Consider the following 27,534-nt stretch of genomic DNA (forward strand, 5'->3'; position numbering starts at 1 on the left):
TTGACTGTATACAATGGGTTAAATCTAAATCTTGTGTGTGTGTGTGTGTGTGTGTGTGTGTGTGTCTCTCTCTCTCTCTCTCTCTCTCTCTCTCTCTCTCTCTCTCTCTCTCTCTCTCTCTCTCTCTCTCTCTCTCTCTCTCTCTCTCTCTCTCTCTCATATGATGGATATATGGCTTATGTCTAACACAGACTGCATGCTTTGCACTGGGTTTAATTTACTATAACATATTCACTATTATTATTTTTCGGGAACACAAGACTGAGCAATTTGTGTTTATGAAGGAAATTATTTATCTATTTATAAGGCTGTTTTTTTCACATGCATTGCACATTATAGGTGCCACTACATGTATAAACCAATTTTCATTTGTCTAGGACCCCCGATTCACAACTGCGTGTAATCACCGATCTCTCTTAGGTACTCAGTTATTATGCACGTTTTATATTATTCATTGTATATTGTATATACATTGTATATATTATTCATTTCAGAGAATGTTTTCTCATTGCTGTATATTCCATGACCACAAGTAATGTTTTCTCTATTATTTATTGTTTTAACAATGAATCTGGTTTGAAATTGAGCACTGCATTTTGAGAATGAATCTATTTATAGCATATTTTTCACTATTTTGAAAGAACACCATTTATTTAAACATTTTGATTCACATGCACAGAAAAGCAAATATTAGAGACAAGAAAGACAATGCTAATAGAAATACCAATTTCACATGTAAATGTTTTCCCTTTATTGTCATAAAAATGTATGGCAAGTTTGACATGGAGATTGCTTCTTTCTTCTAACAATAATAAAGTAGAGGTTACTTTAGGTAACAATTCATTTCAAACATAAAACCAGCCTCGGTGGTGCAGTGGTTAAGCCATCGGACTACAGGCTGGTAGGTACAGGGTTCGCAGCCCGGTACCGGCTCCAACCCAGAGCGAGTTCTTAAGGGCTCAATGGGTAGGTGTAAAGCCACTACACCCTCTTCTCTCTCACTAATCACTAACCAACTAACAACTAACCCACTGTCCTGGACAGACAGCCCAGATAGCTGAGGTGTGTGCCCAAGACAGCGTGCTTGAACCTTAATTGGATATAAGCACGAAAATAAGGTGAAATCAATCAATCAAACATAAAGAATGTATTTCTGTTAGCAAATGTCAAGTGATACAGTCAAATATAATTTATTAACTATATTGATGCTATGCATACACTAACACTGCATTTCATTGCAATGTGTCAACTTGGCCTTTTGTTTTATAACAAATATTTTGACATGAATCTGTTATTTACTATTAGGTAAAATACAAACCTCCAGGAAAATTCTTGACAAATATTTTGTCAACTTCCTCAAATATGTCATCAACAGTTCCTTCTGCTTTTATCTGTTAAAAAAGCCATATATATTTAATGAAGATACATTATTAGTGAAGAAAACAAGTAGAACCTATTGTTTAAATGTGAAGCTATTAAATACTGGTATGTTTTCATACAGTACATGTACGTGTAGGTTGTGATATTACAACATTCAGTTGTTTTACTCACCGTGTTCAGTCTGTTAAGCATTTATCAAAATCTTTAAAGTTAACTTTATAATAAAATTATTAACTTTGACCTTTACAGTTTAAATCTATTTTACTGCATACTTTATATTTATAATAATGAGTAAAAAGTGTTATTGCTATTTTCGTTTTTAAGTAAATGTCAAAGCATCTTAGAAAATAATTACAAGAATCACACCATTATTTATATTACGTGAGGTTATTCTTTTTCATTTTTAGTATAAACATTACTCAGCTGCAGACCAATTTTTTCAAAGGAGTTAACTTGATCATTGTTATTTTTCTTTTTAACCAAAAAAACATTTTTTATGCAGAATTTTAAATAATTTTTATAAAATTAAAATGGTCTTTATTGGAAATGAAAATATACATATGGGTTGATGTCATCTCCTTATATTCGCCTAAAATTTGGCCAAACATTTTGTTTGTCTGGTTTTAACTTTATTAACCTTTAAAGACATAGATAAGGTGGCTAACTTCTCAGTATTTGTACTGAATCAAATCACTATTACAACCTACTACTTTTTAAAAAATTCATGTGTGTCTGAGAAGTAATGGTTATGGAGTCGAGTTCTAGTCTATTTTTTAAGGTAGGCTATTTCACCGTCTTAACATCACAGACTCTTATTGCACTCTGTTGTAACTTTATCCAAATGTGTTACAGGTTTGTAGATTAGCTAAACTCAGTGTTCATTGTCACGGGTTAAAACTAGGGTCTATCACAAACTCGGATTTTAGTCAACCATTTACAGTGTTTCACAACAGATATGGATGATATATTCACACTGCATTGTACAAAATTAGCTTTCTTTTCTATCCCATCCAGATAATAATAGTTCATTGTTTTACATTCTGTCTAGCTGGATAGATAGCCAGACTTACTGTATTATTTTTTATTTCTAGTCAGGGGAATTCATTGTTGACGTCATGTGACGTTCATGTCATGTGACATTCAAACACTGTATTTTTATTTGAAGTTTACTCTATTGTGCAAAGGCACCCCAATTTGTTGTAAAAATATTGATCAATAAATTTAAGTGTCACATTGTGACAGTGACCATAGTCATAGTGCTTTATTTCAACATGTCCATAAACCTGGAGCAAATAACCATAAATGACTGGTATGAAATCTGAGTACCTTCCTGACTTTGTTTTGTTGTTCATAATAATCAATGACAGGCGTAGTGATGTCATGGAACGTCTTCAGCCTCTTTTTGATAGTTTCCTCATTGTCATCCACACGACCACTTGTTTTGGCACGGCCTAGTAATCGACTTGTCATTACATCATCAGATACCTCAAAGTACAGCACAAACTCAGCCGGTGCAATCTTTAAGAAAAAGAGGATACCATCCAATGTAAATACAAATAAATATAACTCCAGTTCTATACTCTGATTTAAATTACTATAATATGGGACTGTGTCCGCAAAAAAAGGTACAGATCGATGTGACATAACTGTGTCAATATAAAATGTGATTCAAAATTCATGTGGAATTTCAATGTGACACATGTATGAACACTGGTTTGCTGAAAATGCTATCAGCATGTAAGCATTTACAGTATTACATCATAACTAACGTTGTTATCTGTTAGTTATGTTTTAATGATGAAATAATAGTTTGACTGTTTAATTGCTTGAAAACTGTCAAAAACGTCTTTATCCTTTGAGACAATGGTAATCAATATTAATGTTCAATATTCCAGCCATCCTATATACATGTATCTTTGAACCAAAAGATGTGGACATCATTCCCTCATCACACTTAGCTATATTAAAAAAATGCCATAAACATTTTCTGTAATTTTCCTTCATTTGTACCCTTTTTTGCAGACACATGCAGTCGCATATGTTATAATGGATTTATGTTCTAATAAAAATAAACATCTGTTGATATCCATAAGGTGGGGCTTCCTCAGTAACATTTAATACAATCTCTGTGTCCAGATTAATGAGGTGTCACTGAACCTGACTGTTTAAAATGGCTCTTAATTGTTTTCAAAACAACAAGTTGAACAGCTAAGGACTACAATAAGTATGCTTGAATGATATGTACCAGGTTTTGAACTTAACAGTTGCCTGATTGCCCCTTGCCAATGAACATAATGCTGGATAACCCAAAGCCCCATTGAATGTTTAAAAAAGTAACATGTTAGCAGAGCCAACAAAACAGGAAATCTGCATATAATGAAATTTTTTATTGGCTAATCAAATCCAGTAAAACCAGCGTTAACATCTCGGACATTTCGGGGAATCTGCATGATCCTATTTACATATTAAATTGATACGCTCCTTACAGCTGTTTACGTCGATGTACTTATATTACTTTTAAAATATCACCGTTGAATCTTTTCTGAACAGCAAAATGTGGTTTCCTCTAAATTATATGATGTAAATCATGTTTAAAAATGTTTGTGTAATGTCATGTGCGTGACGCTGACAGAAATTCCAAAGTAAATAATGGAAACTATGCTGAGCACCATTATCAGTAATGATGGTTGGTACTATGATTAATAAAACACTGAACTACAAACACAAAGTATGAGCAACAGGTGTATTATATGTGAAAATGTATATCTTAATTTGCTTGCACCATAATTAGTTTATACGGCAGATGACTTGAAACATGATAGTAGTGATTTATTGAATTAGAATGTTGTTATTTCACCATTTGCAAACATTAAAAATATCTGTTTTAACTGAATTTGTGACAATACAACACAGTTATCCCCTATATGACCTCTAAGCTCAACAAATAGGTACATGCACACTATTTTCTAATTCTGTAATGATTTAATTTCAAATTTCTTTTCTGTATAATATAAACTGAATTATATTTTGACTAAACATTAACTAACAATAGTAATAACAACAATTGTAAGCAATGACACAGAACAATTACAACACAGAAACAACAAATGACCTTGACATTGTCAAAGCACTTGTTTTTAAAATATCAAAATTGTATGATTTTAATTACTGTTATTGATAATGTGTATTGTTACTGTGCACATGGATTGTTGAATTATTGTTACATGTGCCTAATTTGTGATGTCCAACTTTGTGGCATATGAATAATAAATAGTCGGTACATAGACATCAATACTCCCATAAGTTCAAGAATAAAATTACTGGTCATTCATGGCTCAACAATTGAAGAGTTTGCTCCTATATTAGACCTGTTCTTAGTTAGAAGCCAAAAGGCAACACAGATGATGTTATTTAGGGATAAATATGTTGTATAATTTGACCATTTGTGGATGTTAATGCTGGTTTTACTGTAAATTGAGTTTTATATACCAGCCATGCAAAGTAGAGACAGTAAACAGATATTTGTGACTGTACAACCAGCATTAATATCTGCAAATAGTCAAATGCAACACACATATAGTTTCCCATTCTAATTTGCTATTCAAATAGTATTTTCGAATATTCGAATGTCTACGTTGTTTAGATTATAGAGGAAAATGACTCTAAATGAGATGGATAATGTGGTTTCTTTGAATATTGGTCCTACATGCTGCTTGCCAAAATGCATTCAGTTGGGAACATAAAGCATGTCTCGGTTTTCATATTTAGAGTATTAGTAACGACATCATGTGGGTGGCTAAAATTCATAAAAGGTATTTTCGGTAACACAAAAACATGGTACATCTACACTAATCAATATATCAATTTCAAATCCCATAAACAAAGAATTAAAACAAAAATTCTGCGATTTATACAACAGTTATTTGTTGGATATTATTACAAACTCTTCAAGGGAGGGACCAGTTTAAAACATTATTAAAAACAGATTTTTACTCAAAACATATTCGTACTAAAATAGATACAAGCTGAATAAATTTAAGATTACCCATGCAAAACAGGTAGATATAAAGAAAACAGAACATGTAAACTTTATAACACATGTACTATGTATTCTATTGTCCTCTTGTTACATATTGTAATGTGTCTGAATGTTGCTAAATAAATCTGTCCCAATCCATTCAATAGGCATGCACTGTCAGAATTCTACATTTTTTTTAAAAACCAAAACCAAACCCCAACAAAACAAAAACATGTTAACTGATCTGGTTGTTTCCTGTATGAGTTCCTGCTGCAGCTTATTTTCATAGTGCTGTTTTAGTGTTTTAGTGTTTTTCATAATTTGATGTTTATAATTCAATAATACTAGACGAGAAGTCAAAATATATAGCTGCATGTAGGTTAGTTACCAGCCACTCCTGCATTATGATTTTTATTTGTTTTCTGTTGTAACTTGCTTCTTGAGGGTTATTAAATAAAGAATAACCAGTTAATGATGTAGGATATTGGTTTTATCCTGTGATGGTAAGAATGAGAAATTCTGCGAGGCTTGTAGAGTGAAATTTCCCCATTCGGCCTGAACCGGATAAAGCCGATATCCTATATTGATAATCATTAATCATAGTTATTATTTTTATTCTGCAATCCATAAATACTTAAGGAGAAAAACTCTTATTTTTGTTATTTCAGCTAGAGGTCAAATGAGTGATTTTATAATGTATCTACACTGTATATGCGTGTGACATCACATGAGTGATTTTATAATGTATCTACACTGTATATGCATGTAACATCACATGAGTGATTTTATAATGTATCTACACTGTATATGCGTGTGACATCACATGAGTGATTTTATAATGTATCTACACTGTATATGCGTGTGACATCACATGAGTGATTTTATAATGTATCTACACTGTATATGCGTGTGACATCACATGAGTGATTTTATAATGTATCTACACTGTATATGCATGTGACATCACATGAGTGATTTTATAATGTATCTACACTGTATATGCGTGTGACATCACATGAGTGACGTCAAAAGTCATAATCTGCTAGTATACATTTATGACTTAGCTCTAATAGGTCATCATAATCGACCAACAGAAACAGTGGTTGCATGATAAAAACTAAACAAAAATTAACTGATTCAAACTAATGTGTTATTTTGTTTGTTTGTTTTTACAGTCTGAATTGACTGTAAAAACAAACAAACAAAATAACACATTAGTTTGAATCAGTTAATTGTTGTTTTGTTGGTATTTGAATATTCATATTTGCTTGTCATTTCCATGGAATATTCAAATATCATTTACAAACCGAATACAGAACACTAATAAATATATTTAAAAACATTCTGTTTGTGCAAAAAAAAATGTTTTGTCTTGAAAACTGTGGCATCAACAAAAACCTAGTGACAACTATGTATGGTATAATTGTTCAAGTCATCTGCCTTATAATTGTTACGTTCTGTGTTTTCTAATTCCATTACAATAGACAGCGTTAATCTGAACAACAAAAACCTAGTCACAACTATGTACGGTATAATTGTTCAAGTCATCTGCCTTATAATTGTTACGTTCTGTGTCTTCTAATTCCATTACAATAGACAGCGTTAATCTGAACAACAAAAACCTAGTCACAACTATGTACGGTATAATTGTTCAAGTCATCTGCCTTATAATTGTTACGTTCTGTGTCTTCTAATTCCATTACAATAGACAGCGTTAATCTGAACAACATAAACCTAGTCACAACTATGTACGGTATAATTGTTCAAGTCATCTGCCTTATAATTGTTACGTTCTGTGTCTTCTAATTCCATTACAATAGACAGCGTTAATCTGAACAACAAAAACCTAGTCACAACTATGTACGGTATAATTGTTCAAGTCATCTGCCTTATAATTGTTACGTTCTGTGTCTTCTAATTCCATTACAATAGGCAGCGTTAATCTGAACAACAAAAACCTAGTCACAACTATGTACGGTATAATTGTTCAAGTCATCTGCCTTATAATTGTTACGTTCTGTGTCTTCTAATTCCATTACAATAGACAGCGTTAATCTGAACAACAAAAACCTAGTCACAACTATGTACGGTATAACTGTTCAAGTCATCTGCCTTATAATTGTTACGTTCTGTGTCTTCTAATTCCATTACAATAGACAGCGTTAATCTGAACAACAAAAACCTAGTCACAACTATGTACGGTATAATTGTTCAAGTCATCTGCCTATAATTGTTACGTTCTGTGTCTTCTAATTCCATTACAATAGACAGCGTTAATCTGAACAACAAAAACCTAGTCACAACTATGTACGGTATAATTGTTCAAGTCATCTGCCTTATAATTGTTACGTTCTTTGTCTTCTAATTCCATTACAATAGACAGCGTTAATCTGAACAACAAAAACCTAGTCACAACTATGTACGGTATAATTGTTCAAGTCATCTGCCTTATAATTGTTACGTTCTGTGTCTTCTAATTCCATTACAATAGACAGCGTTAATCTGAACAACAAAATTTCGGCTACATCTCCATTTACATGTATTTCCATCCATGATGTCACAAGCACAAACCACATTTATGTCATATTTATAACTCAATACATAACAATAATGTAATTATAGCACAAGTAAATTAAAATATATGTTTTCACCTAAAATACAACTGTTGCTACTAATTTCCTTTTTTATATTATTGTTTAAATAATGATAATGCCAACCATTATTACCAATTTCACTTATTCTAAATACTATATACCAGTAGCTCATCATGACAACTGGTGCTTGACAAAGAGTACATTGCAATGATTCACAATTTGGTATAGTTGTCATTATTTACTTCAGCATTGTTGCCAGCATCACACACTTAAACTCACATTTAGCTTCAGAAAAGTTTCAAATCTGATATTTTAAAAGTACGTACATCAATCTAAAAGTGAGAAGTAGCATATGAATATGTAAATAGACTCTTGGCGAAATTCCACAGATTTCTAACATGTTAATGCTGGTTTTAGTGCTGCAAATGGATTTGAATAGCCAATCACATTTTACGTTCTAAGCAAATTGGATTAAACCACTGAATTAGTCAAAGAAGGATGAATGATGGATCAGAGTGACACTGTGACACAATCTGATAGTGACAATAATTATGAAAATGACAATGATCCCATATGTGTGATGCTGATGAGTGACTTATGATAGCACAGCTGAATGTTGTCATATTTACTGACAATCACAGTATTTTAATCAAAGTGTTAACAACACTTCCCAGATGACAACACGAAATGTTTCTTATCTGCAAACCTGTTTGTGTATACCAAACAGGAAACATACTCATAATTATGAAAGAAATGTTCAGATATGAAGTATTTTCAAACCTCGTCTTCAAATCTTTTGCCTTGTTCTAGTTCTCGGGGATATCCGTCAATAAGAAAACCCTTGCTGCATGATGCCTTTGCTTCCATGGCCTCTCTCAGAAGTTGAAGAACAATATCCTGCACATGTTAAAGACATCAGTGGTACATGACGTTATAAACAGGTAAAGGTAAAAAATGTCATATTTAGTTGTCAAGTATTTATAACTATTCAACTACAGACTAAAGCTAAGTTATGACAGTATTCAAAATGTGCCTATATCCAAGACTGATTAATCATTTGTAAACTTGGCACTTTATAGATTTTAGAAATACTCCCTAAATGCACTTGAGATTTTTTTACTGACTTTTTATATTTTAATAATTAAAATATATATATGGTATATGGTGTTAGCTTTGAGAAAAATCATTAAAATTAACATCCACGTTTTACCTCCTATTGTTTTTTAAAGAAATAAACACTGTTCTTCATGAAGAGAAAAGAAAAACAGCTGCAATGTATATTTTATGTATAAAGTATGATACCACGTACAACATTTAATCTAAAACTAATGCTTAAGAAGTGTTAACTGTAAAAAGTTGTCACTTTCAGTTGACAAATATCTTTTAACTATTCAAAAGCATGTGTATCTCAAACTCAAGAGCATGATTGTTTGGCAATAATTTAGGTTTCCATACATGTATATAATTAAATCAAACCAAATCTATTTTTAATATATACATACATCTTTGATCAAATGAAACAAATACCTTACATTGTAATGTATAGTTCCTAGAAACAGAATAATGTCACCTTTTGCATAATTCTTGAAAACTCCCACAAAAAAACACAAGTATTTTACCAATGAAACAAGTTCTCCTTTTTCCATTATTTCAGTAAGTTTTTTTCCTCTTTCCGAGCCGGAGGTAACCTCTGCCCGAAGCAAGTCACCACTGGATAAATGAGTGAAGCCAAAATTCTCTACAATTCTTGCACACTGTGTACCTTTGCCACTGCCAGGACCACCTTGAAATGAAATGTTTTAATGTAATGGAAGTATAGGGGATTGAGATGAATCAGGGAATGTCCAGGTACATGTAGCAGTATTTTAAACAATTAACAATGGTGTTTATATGGAATGATAATACATGTATTACATGTATATCATAAATTATCATGAAACATAGATGTATGTATACTAGTATACACTCACTGTTGATTAGGTATCCCTTTCTTTTGCATTATAAAGGAAACCCCTAGACATACGAGGGGTGATTGATAAGTCTGTGGCCTAAGGTAGGAGAAGACAGTTTTAGAAAATGAGAAACATTTATTTTTCTACAATATAAGTTGTAGAAGCATCATGAGGGGTTTATGGATTTTTATACCCTCTGTATGCACTTGTATGCTGAGCCTTCAGTTCGGGGTACAAGAGCATAGAGCGGGTATGCAAATCCATAAAGACGTCATGATGCTTCTACAACGAATTTATCTTGCCGACATGTTTAATTACAAGATTTTCTTCAAAAACATCCAGATGCATTAATAATGTTAAAAAAAAAAAAAAATCAATAGCAGTTTAGTGTTATTGCAATGAGATGTAAAATGACGTCATTGGAATATTGACGTCATTCAAATTCAAAATTAGCTGTATTATTACAGTAAAATGCTCACTTTTCTTGAATTTCATTTTCCAAGTGGTTAGCAAATTGTTTGACAGCCATGTTTTATTAATGTTGGAAATGACAAAATTTTGTGCATTAACACAATAACAACAGTCCAATGTTACAGGTAGGGTATAAGAGATTTGACTTCGCCCACACACAGTGTAAGAGTTTTGTCCAAGGCTAAATAACCAATGAAATTTGAGTATTTTACATGAAGGTGAGATAAAATCTCCTTGTACATTAACACACTTAGTCCAGCAGTCATGGAACATACAGATCCCTTCCCTGTAGAAGATGGCATTTAGAATCTCCAGGAAGTCTGCTACAGCATCCATGACGTCATCATCTGACGAAAAATAGTGACAACCAAGCTCCTTCTTCATCTTCGGGAAGCGGTAGTAGTCAGAGGGTGCCAAATAGGGTAGGTGTTCGATCAGTTTGAATCCACATTCTTGGATAGCAGTCATGGCCACTGTGCACTTGTGGACTGGAGCCTTGTCCTGATGGAAGAGCACCCCCCTCGTCAACTTTCCCCCCGACACCTTGGACATTTGGAAGTTTGTTGTGGATGATTGCATGGACTCATTCCTGGGAGATACCTACATGTAGCTCAGTGGCAATGTAACGCTCTGTTACTTGTCGATCTGCCATGATGATGTCAAGAATCTTGGCAATAGTCTCCTGTGTGGTAATGGTGACTGGTCTTCCCAGAAGGGGATCATCTTCCAGGCTCTCCCTGCCACGTTTGACTCAGCAGACCACTTCTTTACCATGTTGTACAAAGGGGCATCCTTCCCAAGTGTGGTCAACATTTCCTCATGGACCGCCTTGGATGTTAAGCCCTTGAGACCGAGGTAGCTGATTTTTCCCATTTTCACGGTTTAATTATCAGGAACCAGTGAGTAACAATGTTTAATTATTTGTAACAAAAAAACAAAACAAGAAAAGATAATAACGTCAAACTTTCTGTGTAACCATTCAACAAGTTGAACTGCACACAATATCAGTTAAACAGTATACCGCAGCTCCTTCTAGGCCATGAACTTATCAATCAGTTAGTTTAATTTTAATCATTATGTATACTTACCAACAACAAATACAATCTTGGCATCCTTCAGTGTATTAGAAACTGAAAAAAAAGAAAGATACTTTTTCACAAACTGTTGTCAGTGGTATGCTGACACCATCATGTATTATGTCAGTGGTATAATAATGGTATGTTATTGGGGTTTGCTGACTGTCAGCGGTATAATGATGGTTTGTTATTGGGGTTTGCTGACTGTCAGCGGTATAATGGGTTTGCTGACTTGTTAATGGTATACAGACTGTTGTCAGAGTATGCTGTGTTGTCAGTGCTTTATAGACTGTTGTCAGTGGTATGTTGTGTTGTCAGTAGTATACAGACTGTTGTCAGAGTATGCTGTGTTGTCAGTGCTTTATTGACTGTTGTCACTGGTATGTTGTGTTGTCAGTAGTATACAGACTGTTGTCAGCAGTATGCTGTGTTGTCAGTGGGTTGCTAACAGTATCGTTGTGGACATAATATGCCATTTTGTATAATGAATATTCATCATAGTTGTATATGTAATCAACCAGTTATAGCCCTGGTTGATATCTTATTATATGTGCCTTGGTTACTCTTGACCAAAGAGAAGAGAAAAGGGTCATATGTCTCATGGTTTCATTCCCTCGCTGCTCTGAACACTGCACATGGTCTTTCCATTCATTTGGACATACATGTATATTATGGCTATATATTGTGTTAATCTCACTGTTATCTTTACCATTATTATAACAGTATGGTAAAATATAGATTAGATTTGTATTCATTTCAACACTGAAAACAGGAAAATGGTTGACAGCACAATTTGCTCTTTTGATTGCGTGAGCTAAAGGATTTTAAGTCAAAAGTGTATACATGTAACACATAAACTGAGTGTTTTATCACAAAATCTGTTAACAAGCCCTAATCTATAGAATTGAAAAATTAGAAGAGACTTCTCCCTTCCCAGAAGAAAAGGGAAAGTTTAATAAAAATAGGCAAAGTAAACATTTATGGGTACATTTCGTAACGTTTCGCCATGTTCCGTGTTCATTCAGAAAAATTCTGAATTACATGTATACATACACTCCTTTCTAATCTTAATATTTCGATATAAAATACATGTGCATGTACTATTACTTCTGGTAATAAAATTTAAACAAAACAGTTGTGTATTTCATTAAAAGTGTGATATTATTAAATGGTTGATAATGTGTTGTTATGTTAAAATGGAAGTAATAATTAGTATTTTTTGGCATTATTAAAATGAATGTCACCAAGAATTAACAACACTTGATCGGTCACAGCAAACAGCGAGACTTGAAAACATCGACTGACAAGGTTCCAAATGAGCTATGATGACATTAAACAAGTTGGGGTCTTGATATCTGTTGTTTCATTTTGTTTTTGAAAGAATATTACCTCAATTTCAACTGCTCACTATACCGCTAATAAATCATCGACTTGAGCTGATTCTCGGCAAATAAAACATTTATTTCACCAGCTAGATTAGGGCCTCATTAAATAGAAAGTAATATATGTATTAATATAATATGTTAAATGTATTTTCATTAATAGTTTATGGGATTTGGTAGAATCATGTATCCAACCCATGAGTTTGAAACAAGAATTTTTTAAGAGTATAATCTGAAACTTTGTTATTCAAGAAAATCATGTTAAAATCAATTAAAGTCAAATGAATAAAGAAACTCACCACATTCAAATTCTGCATCAAACACTTTTTCGACTTGACAAAATATTTCATCAACGGAGGACTCAGCAGGAATCTAGTTAAAAACGATGTAATATGTAGTCACCAGTAAAAGCACAAACAACAAGGTTCTTTTATAATACATAATATATTGCACTCACTTGTAAAAACAAAAGGGTTGTTTTTTTATAAGTTAAACCTTGTCTTGTACTACAAAAATAACCAATTTTGTTCAGTTTCAACATAATATTGACACGAACTCAAGAGTTCGGGGTCAAATTCACAAAACATGACAAATGTCCGTTTAAAGTTAGCAGCAGTACTGTAATGAACCATATGTTTACGGTTAGCAGCAGTACTGTAATGAACCATATGTTTACGGTTAGCAGCAGTACTGTAATGAACCATATGTTTAAAGTTAGCAGCAGTACTGTAATGAACCATATGTTTACGGTTAGCAGCAGTACTGTAATGAACCATATGTTTACGGTTAGCAGCAGTACTGTAATGAACCATATGTTTACGGTTAGCAGCAGTACTGTAATGAACCATATGTTTAAAGTTAGCAGCAGTACTGTAATGAACCATATGTTTTATCCAGCAACTGTTCTGTCCTATATTCCTATTGAGCTATATATCGTTATTTGTTATAATCTCTACTTCATCTATATTAATCACACTAATCACTACTTACTAATTGACTAATATTGCTGGGATCTAAACATGGAATTACCGTAGTTGTACTACGATAGATTTTTAAGTTGGTTGTTAACTGGGGGTTCTACGGTAATGTTGCCTGAAGTTAGAGATATATTTTTAATTGTAATATTTTTGTAAATTGTTAGGTGGAGAAATTATTGTAGTAATGTTAACATATTTTGGTGGATTTTAGGCATAATTATTATGTTTAATAATTTATATTTGGTGGTTTGACCATGTCACGTGTTAGTCGTACAGGCACTTTCTGATGTATTTTCTTGGGGTCAGCACACGTATAAGTTTGATGGCATGGATAAATTAACAAGCATTATGAGAGTACTGCTAAAGCAATACATGTCCGCTACCAAACCCAACAATTTTCTGTATCTCCTAAATTTAAGAGACATATCTTTGTGAGAAGAGTGTAAATCACCATGAAAGATAAACTTGATCAAAAACAGTACATGATAAAGAAATATACAGAACATCATCTCAATATGTTAGGCATTGCAAAACAGAAGTCTGACATTTGTTTTTTGTTAATCTCCTACGTTCAAAGGCCATAACTCCAAATGGGTAATTTGCAATGAACATCAAACTTGATCTGTAACAGTGCATTATAAAGCTATACACAAACTTTCAGCTCAATATCTCAAGGCCTTGTGGGAAAATAAAATAAAATTCACATCTCCTAAGGTCAAAAATGGGTAAATTGCCATGAAAGTCAAACTTGATTTGTAACAGTACATTATAAAGTTATACACAAAATTACAGGTCAATATGTCAATTTAAGGCCTTCTGAAAAAAAAAAAAGGTGTGGAAAACAATTTTTCACATATCCTAAGTTCAAGGGCCATAACTCCATCAAAAATGGGTAAATCGCCATGACAGTCAAATTTGATCTGTAACAGTATATGATAAACCTATACAGAAAATTTCAGGTCAGTATCTCAGGCATTCTAAAAAACATCCGGAAAACTATACCGTATATGGTCAGACAGATAGAAGGATGGAGATGAAACCTATATATAGCCCCCTCCGGTTGGACAGGTATAGGGGACTAATAATAAGTCAGTTGGGTTGGGGGGGAGGGGGGAGAGATCTTAAACTTTAGATTCTCTCTCTCTCTCTCTCTCTCTCTCTCTCTCTCTCTCTCTCTCTTCGTCTCCGTATGTTTCATTATATTATTAAGTTAATTACTGTGAAGTATTTGTTAGTAATGTAATTGCTAGTGTTTGTCGGTTGTACTTCGAACTTTTCATAGGTATTTGTTGGGGGCCACATTGGTAAGCACACCTGTGATTTTTGTTAAGAATATTATTTTTTAAATATGCAGATAATCAATTATGTTTATTTGTAGCTATAATTGTAAAGTTTAATTAGTTTTGCTGACATTTATTTCTTTGGAAGTTGTGTGAGGTGTAGTGAAATCCATGATAATTTGGCTTTCAAACCATCTGTTAAATGTCCATTTAGGATATTCACATTGTAATACTAATAGGGACTGTTGCGGAACTTAATTGTTACATGGGAGAATTGTAATTTTGTAATTTCGGTGAAAAGCATCTTTCAAACCAATTGTTATTTTCCAATAGGGATTATCAAAATTATAATAGGAGTTGTGGCCTAAATTACTGAGGTCATAGGCTTTTCATGTTGGCATGCATTCTATGTGGCAGGTAATTATAAATGTCAGACATTTCTGGGTATTTATATTAAAGTAAAATGTCTTTTAGGTCAAATTGTTAAATGGGTAGGGTTTAGGCTGGCTCAATCTGTCAAATTTCAACTGTATTTTGTTAAATGGGTAGGGTTTAGGCTGGCTCAATCTGTCAAATTTCAACTGTATTTTGTTAAAAGAGCTTTTTGTTTTTACCTGTGATAAATAAATGCTTTCAAACAGTTGGGTATTTTGTTAACTTTGTGGTGGGTGTCATTTGATTATTTATGCATATTTTATTAAGTATTAGATTGTAGGACCGTTTGGGAAGTCCATAACCGAAAGGGGTGGCCAGACCTCGCTTGGGATCAAATTAAATATCATTGGGAGTAAACACCGAGTCACATATCTGAAGTACAGTTTTGTTTTAGTACATTCACACAGAAAAGTATGTAATTACAGAATATGGATCACAGAAAAACATTATTTGTATTATACAAATACAAATTGTATATGCTCATATTTTGAACTCAAGGATTGTTTTTTATTGTGCACGTAGTAACCAAATTTAGCATATAAACATAAATTTACAAGTAAAAACTATTGTTATAATGACAAACAAGTAGAAATATTACAGATCAAACTATATATAAATCACTTTCTTTTATCTTTGCCATGATCATTCTTCCATAAAGACATCATTTTCTGCATGAAACAGATTCTAAATATTTATAAACGTTCAACTGCTAACCACAAATGTAAAGTTATGATCTTTTGTGAATTTAGCTCCAGGACACTTCCAATATATTTCAGAGCCTTTTTCTATAACTTTAGCACCATTACACATTGGTCATAATGAAATTAAAAGACAAATAAACAAGTGAAATAAGCTGTTTTTTGTGGTTAATTTGTATATATATTTTATTTCCAGTTTCATATGTAAAGGTGCTCCCTCTCCCCCTCTCCCTCTTTCTCCACTCTAGTGCCACAGCTCACATTTTGGTGAATATGTGCACTGTGTGTAAACCAAACAATTAAGCATATATGTACCTTTTTGATTTTATCCTGCTGCTCATAATAATCAATAACAGGAGTTGTGATGTCATGAAAGGTTTTAAGCCTCTTTTTGATAGTTTCTTCATTATCATCCACTCTGCCACTTGTTTTGGCACGTTCTAACAGTCGGGCTGTCATTGTCTCATCTGATACATCAAAATATAGCACAAACGTTGCTGCTGCAATCTGTGACAAATACAAGCCATATAATGCATTAAATATCACATTTAACTTTAACAAATGACTGCCATATATATAATATTGAAGTTTATGGCTCTTACTATAATACTGTCACCTTAATTACAAATAAAATCATTATCAAAATTCAAATCTAAAATCAGATTTATCAAATGTATAATGGAAACACACACACACACACACACTCACCTACACGCAGCTACACGCACACACACACATACACACTAACACACACACAAACACATACACACTAGTGTTTGGAATCAGCTGGAATTTTATCATCGATTATAATTGTTTTGCACAACTGTTGAATTTTTTATTACACAATCAGTTATAATTATGTGATACATGTATACTTGTTCACAAAAAATTATATTTAACTGAAAGTTGGGTAGTATCTACTGACAATGTTTTGTCTTAGTAAGTCTTTAGAAATAGAAGTCAAAATTCACATTGTCTGACAAGCACAGCTTCTGGTACTTAAGAATTGGCACCTCTATTTTATAAATCATATACATATAGTTCCCATACAGATGTGCCTTGGATTTATATAAAAATTAATGAAAACAATGCTTTCTTTGATAAAATCACAAGCTAAATAACAGATGAGATAATCGTACATGCATTTCACTTGAAATAATTATCTGCGATTTTATTTTGAGTTTTAGCAGGCGCACATGTATTTCTATTTTACTGACTGCTTTTAATTTTGTGCAGGCTATTTCCAGCTCTCACACACAAACACATGCACACACAAACACATGCATACACTACAGTTATATGTCTCTCAATCTCTCTGTGAAAAAAAATAATTTGAGACTTACTTCATTTTCAAAACGTTTGCCTTGTTCAAGTTCCCGAGGATACCCATCTATCAGAAACCCCTTGCATGTACCTGCCTTTTCCTGCATAGCTTCTTTCAACAGCTGCAAAACGGTTTCCTGAAATCAAAGACAATAACCAATATAATTTAAATAGCTGTATAACAATAACATCAATTAATCTATATCTGTGATGTCATACTATTGTTCTAATTAACAGACATTTATTTTCCAAGAAGCTACATTTGAGAACAATGCATTTGGAACTTTTTGGTATATGTTCAGGTCTGGGATTCAAACTGACAACTGACTGAACTTGTACATTTTAAACAAGTACAATGCTTTAAACAACAATTTTAAGGCCACATATTGAATGAACATGTAATTTAAGCCTTATAAACGAAGACTGTCAATAGATTACACATCAGTAGCATACATGTACATGTGTAACACACTTAATGCCAGCTATCCACTGCCGATAGTTTCTTCGTTCAATCATTTAGGTTTCATTCTGGGTTATAATTTTAAGTTTGGTAAATATTCCTTGCTATGTTATTGATTTTAACTAATTTTTTCATCAAACAATGTAAAATATCAGCAGTCCTGTTAAAAATGTAATGAATACTGGATTAAGTTGGAGATTGCAGCTGAAGTGTGAACTTGTGTAAAACGGGGCTCATTAATTCTCTTTCACGAATTCACACTTTGGCATGCATTCTCTATTACAGAAATAATGACAACTTCATTCTTTATCTATAATAGTTCCCATGAGAGATCATTTATATTACAGACCCTTCCCATAAAGATGGCGGTCATGGTGTGTAACATCATCGGGAGGGGTCCTTCTGAATCAAAATTAAAATGCGAGTTGAAGCATGTCTTTCAAAGGAATATTTCTGGAAACACATTTTTTTAAAGCCTAAGATATGTAATATTTATTGCATACAAAGCAATGATGTTTAAATCCATTGTAAGTAGTAAATAAACAATGGTTCACATTCTATTTTTCTGCGTTTTGAAAATGTTAACATGATTTTAAAGTACCAATTCAATGTACTGTCGATAACAAACATATGTTGACAGATAAAAAATATCCATAACATTTTAAATACTAATATTATTTTACTGAACACATTTTTGGATTTACAATCATCAACATTCTACATCAACAAACTGCCATGAGTAAACATTTCAGCACCCAAATGCATAAATGAATAGTGTCTGTAATAATATGCTATTTGTACAGGCAACACTCATTGACTGGAGGACAAGGTTTTATTAAGTACTGGTTACATAACACTCAACCAGTGGCCAGGCTGGGACCTCCGCAATTTGACTTGGCAATTTATTAATAAATGTTTGGATTTCACCACCACACTTGTAAATTAACTTTACACAGAGAATACTATAAACATAATGAAGGCTTAGAAACAAAAGTATTTAAACAATAGATGTATCTCACAATGTGGGAAACAAAAAAATACCCTATCACTTTAACACTGAATTTTAATTATAAAAACAAACAGAAAATGCCCAAAACAATCAAGCACGGTTGTCAGGTCTTGAAACTTACAACTCTTGTTGCAAAGAAAAAAAGCAAGAAAAAAAGAGTTATATGTGTGATGTTGGATGGCAAGAAGAAATTATTATTTTTCGTCTTTGGTTCAAAACACAAAATATGCAACTTACTAAAAGAAAAATAGATACAATATATCCGTTCAGCAGCTGATTTAACGGCTGTCATACCTGTACATGGGGGGGGGGGGGGATTATAAATAGAATACCTTTTGAAATATAGTTAAGTATGTTTTACTTTTGAACAAATAACTTACAAATCTGAAATTTGAAATCTGAAAACATGTATTTGTGAAAGAAAAAAATATATATATATTAACTTTGAAATTTATGATGTCATCAACTTATTCATGATAACTTGACTTTTTTTATTGGGTAGAATCATGACCAGCTGGTTATGTTGTCTTGAAAAAATCACCAAGTCATTGTTTCAGATTTTGACAAAAACCTTTTGAAATGGAAAACAGTGAAATCCAAAACGGCTGCCAGATCTGCTTCAACCAGGTGGAAATCTTGGTTTATTGTGAAAGGGCTAATGTTATTGTGTATTACCTGTTTATATCAGTGACATCACTGTGGAATGGGATCTTTCATCTGCCTGCATGTGTTGTTTTATTAATGATGTTTTGATAATATCTTATATCTACTAAGTTGTTATAATTTATATTTTCAATAATTTGTTTTCAAGTCAAGTATTACATAATTCACTTCAACATTACAGCACTGGTACTGTAAAATATGTGTAAGTACAGGAATGTTATAAATGAAAAGTAGTCGCATTGAATTATGTAAAACCAATGTGTTGTCCAATCTCATTAGCCTTTGTATGAAGCATTCTCATTGGAACTGTTCATCACATGGAAATGTTATTACACTTTTATCTCTCTCACAGGTGGGTGCAAAATATAAGGATATACATGTATATGTAGTGTGATGTCAAACAAGATACATGATGTAATTCTACCTACATTTTGTATCTGTATATAAGACCAAATTAAAAATAATAATTTTAATGTGTGATATAGCCGGTCCCATTTCAGTCATTCTTGTCAGTCGGAAGCACCTGTCCATTTCTATTATTCTATCAGTTTATTGACAGTGTTAAAGTTAAAGTTTGTTTTGTTTAACAACACCACTAAAGCACACTGATTTGTTAATCATCTGCTACTGGATGTCAAACATATGGTCATTTTGACACAGTCATAGAGAGGAAACCCGCTACATTTTTCCATTAGTAGTAAGGAATCTTTTATATGCACCATCCCACAGACAAGATAGCACATACCATGGCCTTTGATATACAAGTCGTGGTGCACTGGCTGGAACTTGATGGTGTTTCTGCATGCGTTTATTTGTCTATATCAATCAACTAATGTGCATTGTGATATTCAAAATAGGATATTAGACTTGAAATAATTTTTATTTATCACTCACTGAGCCAAATGAAAATCATTGGGGCCGCAAAAGGATGTGAGGTTTTGTCATCATATTTGACTATTTTCAGTTTATAATTTTATTAGAGCTATTCCTTTTAAAAGTCATGGGGTAGGGAGGGGAGGGGAGGGCCTGGACATTTTTGGACCCCTTACCTACACATTTTCAGTATTTTGTAATAATGGTGAACATAGCAGAATCTGTATAAAGACATCCCGGGACTCCCCACGTTTAGAAAAATCTTCAGGCATACCCCCACCCATTATAAAAAGAAATAGCCCTTATATCTTTTTAAACATATTTAATGTGTAACAGTGAATAAGATAAAACAAATCAAGAACTAAGACATGACAAGTAATGTCCATCAACATGGAACAAAATAAGAGAAAGCCTATACATGTAGTTGTATATCACATCTGTATATGACAAGACATGTAATAGTTAGGTTATTTATTTTTAGAATTATCAATAAGTAGTTTCATGGGGCAGGATGTAGTCCAGTATATCACATCTGTATGTGACAAGACATGTAATAGTTAGGTTATTTAGTTTTAGAATTATCAATAAGTAGTTTCATGGGGCAGGATGTAGTCCAGTATATCACATCTGTATGTGACAAGACATGTAATAGCTACATGTAGGTTATTTAGTTTTAGAATTATCAATAAGTAGTTTCATGGGGCGGGATGTAGTCCAGTATATCACATCTGTATGTGGCAAGACATGTAATAGCTACATGTAGGTTATTTAGTTTTAGAATTATCAATAAGTAGTTTCATGGGGCGGGATGTAGTCCAGTATATCACATCTGTATGTGACAAGACATGTAATAGTTAGGTTATTTAGTTTTAGAATTATCAATAAGTAGTTTCATGGGGCAGGATGTAGTCCAGTATATCACATCTGTATGTGACAAGACATGTAATAGTTAGGTTATTTAGTTTTAGAATTATCAATAAGTAGTTTCATGGGGCAGGATGTAGTCCAGTATATCACATCTGTATGTGACAAGACATGTAATAGTTAGGTTATTTATTTTTAGAATTATCAATAAGTAGTTTCATGGGGCAGGATGTAGTCCAGTATATCACATCTGTATGTGGCAAGACATGTAAGCTACATGTAGGTTATTTAGTTTTAGAATTATCAATAAGTAGTTTCATGGGGCGGGATGTAGTCCAGTATATCACATCTGTATGTGACAAGACATGTAATAGTTAGGTTATTTAGTTTTAGAATTATCAATAAGTAGTTTCATGGGGCAGGATGTAGTCCAGTATATCACATCTGTATGTGGCAAGACATGTAATAGCTACATGTAGGTTATTTAGTTTTAGAATTATCAATAAGTAGTTTCATGGGGCGGGATGTAGTCCAGTATATCACATCTGTATGTGACAAGACATGTAATAGCTACATGTAGGTTATTTAGTTTTAGAATTATCAATAAGTAGTTTCATGGGGCGGGATGTAGTCCAGTATATCACATCTGTATGTGACAAGACATGTAATAGTTAGGTTATTTAGTTTTAGAATTATCAATAAGTAGTTTCATGGGGCAGGATGTAGTCCAGTATATCACATCTGTATGTGGCAAGACATGTAATAGCTACATGTAGGTTATTTAGTTTTAGAATTATCAATAAGTAGTTTCATGGGGCGGGATGTAGTCCAGTATATCACATCTGTATGTGACAAGACATGTAATAGCTACATGTAGGTTATTTAGTTTTAGAATTATCAATAAGTAGTTTCATGGGGCGGGATGTAGTCCAGTATATCACATCTGTATGTGGCAAGACATGTAATAGCTACATGTAGGTTATTTAGTTTTAGAATTATCAATAAGTAGTTTCATGGGGCGGGATGTATAGTCCAGTATATCACATCTGTATGTGACAAGACATGTAATAGTTAGGTTATTTAGTTTTAGAATTATCAATAAGTAGTTTCATGGGGCGGGATGTATAGTCCAGTATATCACATCTGTATGTGACAAGACATGTAATAGTTAGGTTATTTAGTTTTAGAATTATCAATAAGTAGTTTCATGGGGCGGGATGTATAGTCCAGTATATCACATCTGTATGTGACAAGACATGTAATAGTTAGGTTATTTAGTTTTAGAATTATCAATAAGTAGTTTCATGGGGCGGGATGTATAGTCCAGTATATCACATCTGTATGTGACAAGACATGTAATAGTTAGGTTATTTAGTTTTAGAATTATCAATAAGTAGTTTCATGGGGCGGGATGTAGTCCAGTATATCACATCTGTATGTGACAAGACATGTAGTAGCTACATGTAGGTTATTTAGTTTTAGAATTATCAATAAGTAGTTTCATGGGGCGGGATGTAGTCCAGTATATCACATCTGTATGTGACAAGACATGTAGTAGCTACATGTAGGTTATTTAGTTTTAGAATTATCAATAAGTAGTTTCATGGGGCGGGATGTAGTCCAGTATATCACATCTGTATGTGGCAAGACATGTAGTAGCTACATGTAGGTTATTTATTTTTAGAATTATCAATAAGTAGTTTCATGGGGCAGGATGTAGTCCAGTATATCACATCTGTATGTGGCAAGACATGTAATAGTTAGGTTATTTAGTTTTAGAATTATCAATAAGTAGTTTCATGGGGCAGGATGTAGTCCAGTATATCACATCTGTATGTGACAAGACATGTAATAGCTACATGTAGGTTATTTATTTTTAGAATTATCAATAAGTAGTTTCATGGGGCGGGATGTAGTCCAGTATATCACATCTGTATGTGGCAAGACATGTAATAGTTAGGTTATTTAGTTTTAGAATTATCAATAAGTAGTTTCATGGGGCGGGATGTATAGTCCAGTATATCACATCTGTATGTGACAAGACATGTAATAGTTAGGTTATTTAGTTTTAGAATTATCAATAAGTAGTTTCATGGGGCGGGATGTATAGTCCAGTATATCACATCTGTATGTGACAAGACATGTAATAGTTAGGTTATTTAGTTTTAGAATTATCAATAAGTAGTTTCATGGGGCGGGATGTAGTCCAGTATATCACATCTGTATGTGGCAAGACATGTAGTAGCTACATGTAGGTTATTTATTTTTAGAATTATCAATAAGTAGTTTCATGGGGCAGGATGTAGTCCAGTATATCACATCTGTATGTGGCAAGACATGTAATAGTTAGGTTATTTAGTTTTAGAATTATCAATAAGTAGTTTCATGGGGCAGGATGTAGTCCAGTATATCACATCTGTATGTGACAAGACATGTAATAGCTACATGTAGGTTATTTATTTTTAGAATTATCAATAAGTAGTTTCATGGGGCGGGATGTAGTCCAGTATATCACATCTGTATGTGGCAAGACATGTAATAGTTAGGTTATTTAGTTTTAGAATTATCAATAAGTAGTTTCATGGGGTGGGATGTAGTCCAGTATATCACATCTGTATGTGACAAGACATGTAATAGCTACATGTAGGTTATTTATTTTTAGAATTATCAATAAGTAGTTTCATGGGGCAGGATGTAGTCCAGTATATCACATCTGTATGTGACAAGACATGTAATAGTTAGGTTATTTAGTTTTAGAATTATCAATAAGTAGTTTCATGGGGCAGGATGTAGTCCAGTATATCACATCTGTATGTGACAAGACATGTAATAGTTAGGTTATTTAGTTTTAGAATTATCAATAAGTAGTTTTATGGGGTGGGATGTAGTCCAGTATATCACATCTGTATGTGACAAGACATGTAATAGTTAGGTTATTTAGTTTTAGAATTATCAATAAGTAGTTTCATGGGGCAGGATGTAGTCCAGTATATCACATCTGTATGTGGCAAGACATGTAATAGTTAGGTTATTTATTTTTAGAATTATCAATAAGTAGTTTCATGGGGCAGGATGTAGTCCAGTATATCACATCTGTATGTGGCAAGACATGTAATAGTTAGGTTATTTATTTTTAGAATTATCAATAAGTAGTTTCATGGGGCAGGATGTAGTCCAGTATATCACATCTGTATGTGACAAGACATGTAATAGTTAGGTTATTTAGTTTTAGAATTATCAATAAGTAGTTTCATGGGGCAGGATGTAGTCCAGTATATCACATCTGTATGTGACAAGACATGTAATAGCTACATGTAGGTTATTTAGTTTTAGAATTATCAATAAGTAGTTTCATGGGGCAGGATGTAGTCCAGTATATCACATCTGTATGTGACAAGACATGTAATAGTTAGGTTATTTAGTTTTAGAATTATCAATAAGTAGTTTCATGGGGCAGGATGTAGTCCAGTATATCACATCTGTATGTGGCAAGACATGTAATAGCTACATGTAGGTTATTTAGTTTTAGAATTATCAATAAGTAGTTTCATGGGGCAGGATGTAGTCCAGTATATCACATCTGTATGTGACAAGACATGTAATAGCTACATGTAGGTTATTTAGTTTTAGAATTATCAATAAGTAGTTTTATGGGGCGGGATGTAGTCCAGTATATCACATCTGTATGTGACAAGACATGTAATAGTTAGGTTATTTAGTTTTAGAATTATCAATAAGTAGTTTCATGGGGCAGGATGTAGTCCAGTATATCACATCTGTATGTGGCAAGACATGTAATAGTTAGGTTATTTAGTTTTAGAATTATCAATAAGTAGTTTCATGGGGCGGGATGTAGTCCAGTATATCACATCTGTATGTGACAAGACATGTAATAGTTAGGTTATTTATTTTTAGAATTATCAATAAGTAGTTTCATGGGGCAGGATGTAGTCCAGTGGCAAAGCACTCACTTGATGCGTGGTCAGTTTGGGATCGATCCCCATCAGTGGGCCCACTGGGCTATTTCTCGTTTCAGCCAGTGCATCACAACTGTTATATCAAAGGCTGTGGTATGTGCTCTCCTGCCAGTCGGATGATGCATATAAACATACATGTACCTTGCTACCAATGGATACATATAGTGGGTTTCTTATCAAATACTATATGTTAAAATGACCAAATGTTTGACATTCAATAGCCAGTGATTAATAAATCAATGTGCTCTAGTGGTATCGTTAAACAAAACAAACTTTAAGTACTTTCATTTTAACTTGAGGGAAATGTTATATGTTATTTTTTATACCAGTAATAGTCTGACCAAGGTGATATTTACGTATACTGAATACACACGAACAAACCTTTTATTCAGTGGTATATACTTAAATTTTAAATAATTTCATTATCTTCTGCATTTGTCATTGCAGCACTTGAGGAGGAGAGGCAACGTGCAAGGCCAGCACCCAAGGAGACGTAGTCAGAATCCGAAAAAGATGATGAACAAGATTGATATGTAGTTCAATAATAAATGTTACAACTGTGCTTTTGTTATTCTTAATTACATTGGCCCAATGTTGGCACAATGCTGGGCCAACTATATAAAGCGGTATGAAAATGTTGGCACAACGTTGGTACACCGTTGGTACAATATGGAATTACCAACATTGAACCAACATTGGCCCAATGGACAAAATTACTATGTGCCAACATCGACAGTCTACGTTGGGCCAATGGTATGGTATATTTTGGGCTAACATTGGGCCAACCATGGTATGCTATCTGGGATGTTACAATTAATAAATATATGTATATTATTTATTTATTTTTATTCCTTTCTTTTTTCTCTCCAACCCCCCAACCCCACCCCACCAGGGGTAGTCACTGATTGACAATTTTATTCCCCCCACCCCTGCTGTATATATTCTACTTAAACGGATACTTTAAAGAACATTTTTATAGAAAATCTAGTCTGAAATGCACGAGTCAAGTTGGGCTATATTTTTGGTCACTGACTAAAAATATAATAACAGACTCCATCATATGTGGTGAAAAGTCCGACCCAGGACGAAGCTTGCCGAGTCCCATGGTAGAAAATTCCACCATTGAGGGTGTACTTTTTTTATTATCCCACATGACCGCATATAATGAAGTCTTTTTTTTCCATCCATTCGATAAATAAACCATTATTTTAAACGAACAAACAAAGATGGCAGAAAAAGTAACTTTTTTTTTGACCATTTTATCATAAATAGACTATACTATCATATTTTCCGCGTCTTTTTCATGTGTTAAATATAATTTAACACTACAAATTAACAAGATAGCTTTTATAATGAAGGTTTTAATAACAAAATATCAATCTAAAACTAACCAACTCGCATTAATATGATGTCATATATTACCAATGACATAAATGTTAAATGCAGTGATGTCATAGCCTATACAAGACAGATTTATTCCATATGGGCTGATGTCTTGCATAGCTAGGGATGGGAGAAAACTTTATTTTGTTATCATATTTTGCCAACATATATAGTGATTGCAGAATAAATGGATTTATGTTATATGTGACAAACCAGTGGAACCAAGTCTCCTCTTTCCATGATCTGAGTTAAATGTTTGCCCCGCTCCGATCCTGACTGCACTTCAGCTCGCAGGAGGTCTCCGCTGGACAGGTGGGTGAAACCATACTTCTGTACAATCCTCTCACACTGCGTGCCTTTACCACTCCCAGGTCCACCTAGTGCAGGCACAAATAGGTATTAGGAAAGAAACCTTTGAGATATATATCTTTAGGCAACTATCTACAACTAATGTTTTGGGAAGTTCAAGTATGTATCCTTAGGTATTATTATATACCACTAGCCAGCATTTCATTTCAAAAATGTTATTCCAGGGCAATTTAGTCTTGTTTTATATAAAATATAGAATTTTCAATTCAACTTCAAAGTACTGGTAGACTAAGTTAAAATAATAAATGTTGATTACAATCCACAAATGGATAAAGACATAAGAAACTAGTTGATAATTTGACCAATATAACACATACATACAATACAGACAGCTAGCTAGCCCAAACAAA

The 27,534-nt window shown here is 33.2% G+C and overlaps 1 protein-coding gene and 1 long non-coding RNA gene across 3 annotated transcripts in view; one reads left to right on the forward strand and one right to left on the reverse strand.

The window, feature by feature from the left end:
- LOC121382729 overlaps nucleotides 1-25,994 on the forward strand; it is a 68,339-nt gene extending 42,345 nt beyond the window's left edge. The window contains exons 2-4 of the long non-coding RNA XR_005959213.1: nucleotides 8,803-8,933; nucleotides 9,647-9,840; nucleotides 25,880-25,994. This is a non-coding gene — a long non-coding RNA (uncharacterized LOC121382729). The remainder of the gene's footprint in view (nucleotides 1-8,802; nucleotides 8,934-9,646; nucleotides 9,841-25,879) is intronic.
- The window catches only part of LOC121382727 (adenylate kinase isoenzyme 5-like), a 121,173-nt gene that overhangs the window by 25,460 nt on the left and 68,179 nt on the right, over nucleotides 1-27,534 (reverse strand). For both annotated transcript variants that reach the window (XM_041512281.1, XM_041512280.1), the window contains exons 10-18: nucleotides 27,029-27,192; nucleotides 17,607-17,723; nucleotides 16,579-16,770; nucleotides 13,173-13,245; nucleotides 11,504-11,545; nucleotides 9,612-9,775; nucleotides 8,773-8,889; nucleotides 2,707-2,898; nucleotides 1,319-1,391 (exon numbers count right to left, since the gene is read on the reverse strand). In XM_041512281.1, coding sequence (XP_041368215.1) covers nucleotides 1,319-1,391; nucleotides 2,707-2,898; nucleotides 8,773-8,889; nucleotides 9,612-9,775; nucleotides 11,504-11,545; nucleotides 13,173-13,245; nucleotides 16,579-16,770; nucleotides 17,607-17,723; nucleotides 27,029-27,192 — 1,134 coding nt within the window. The remainder of the gene's footprint in view (nucleotides 1-1,318; nucleotides 1,392-2,706; nucleotides 2,899-8,772; nucleotides 8,890-9,611; nucleotides 9,776-11,503; nucleotides 11,546-13,172; nucleotides 13,246-16,578; nucleotides 16,771-17,606; nucleotides 17,724-27,028; nucleotides 27,193-27,534) is intronic.

Source organism: Gigantopelta aegis, chromosome 10 (assembly GCF_016097555.1).
Source record: "Gigantopelta aegis isolate Gae_Host chromosome 10, Gae_host_genome, whole genome shotgun sequence".
Classification (NCBI taxonomy): domain Eukaryota; kingdom Metazoa; phylum Mollusca; class Gastropoda; order Neomphalida; family Peltospiridae; genus Gigantopelta; species Gigantopelta aegis.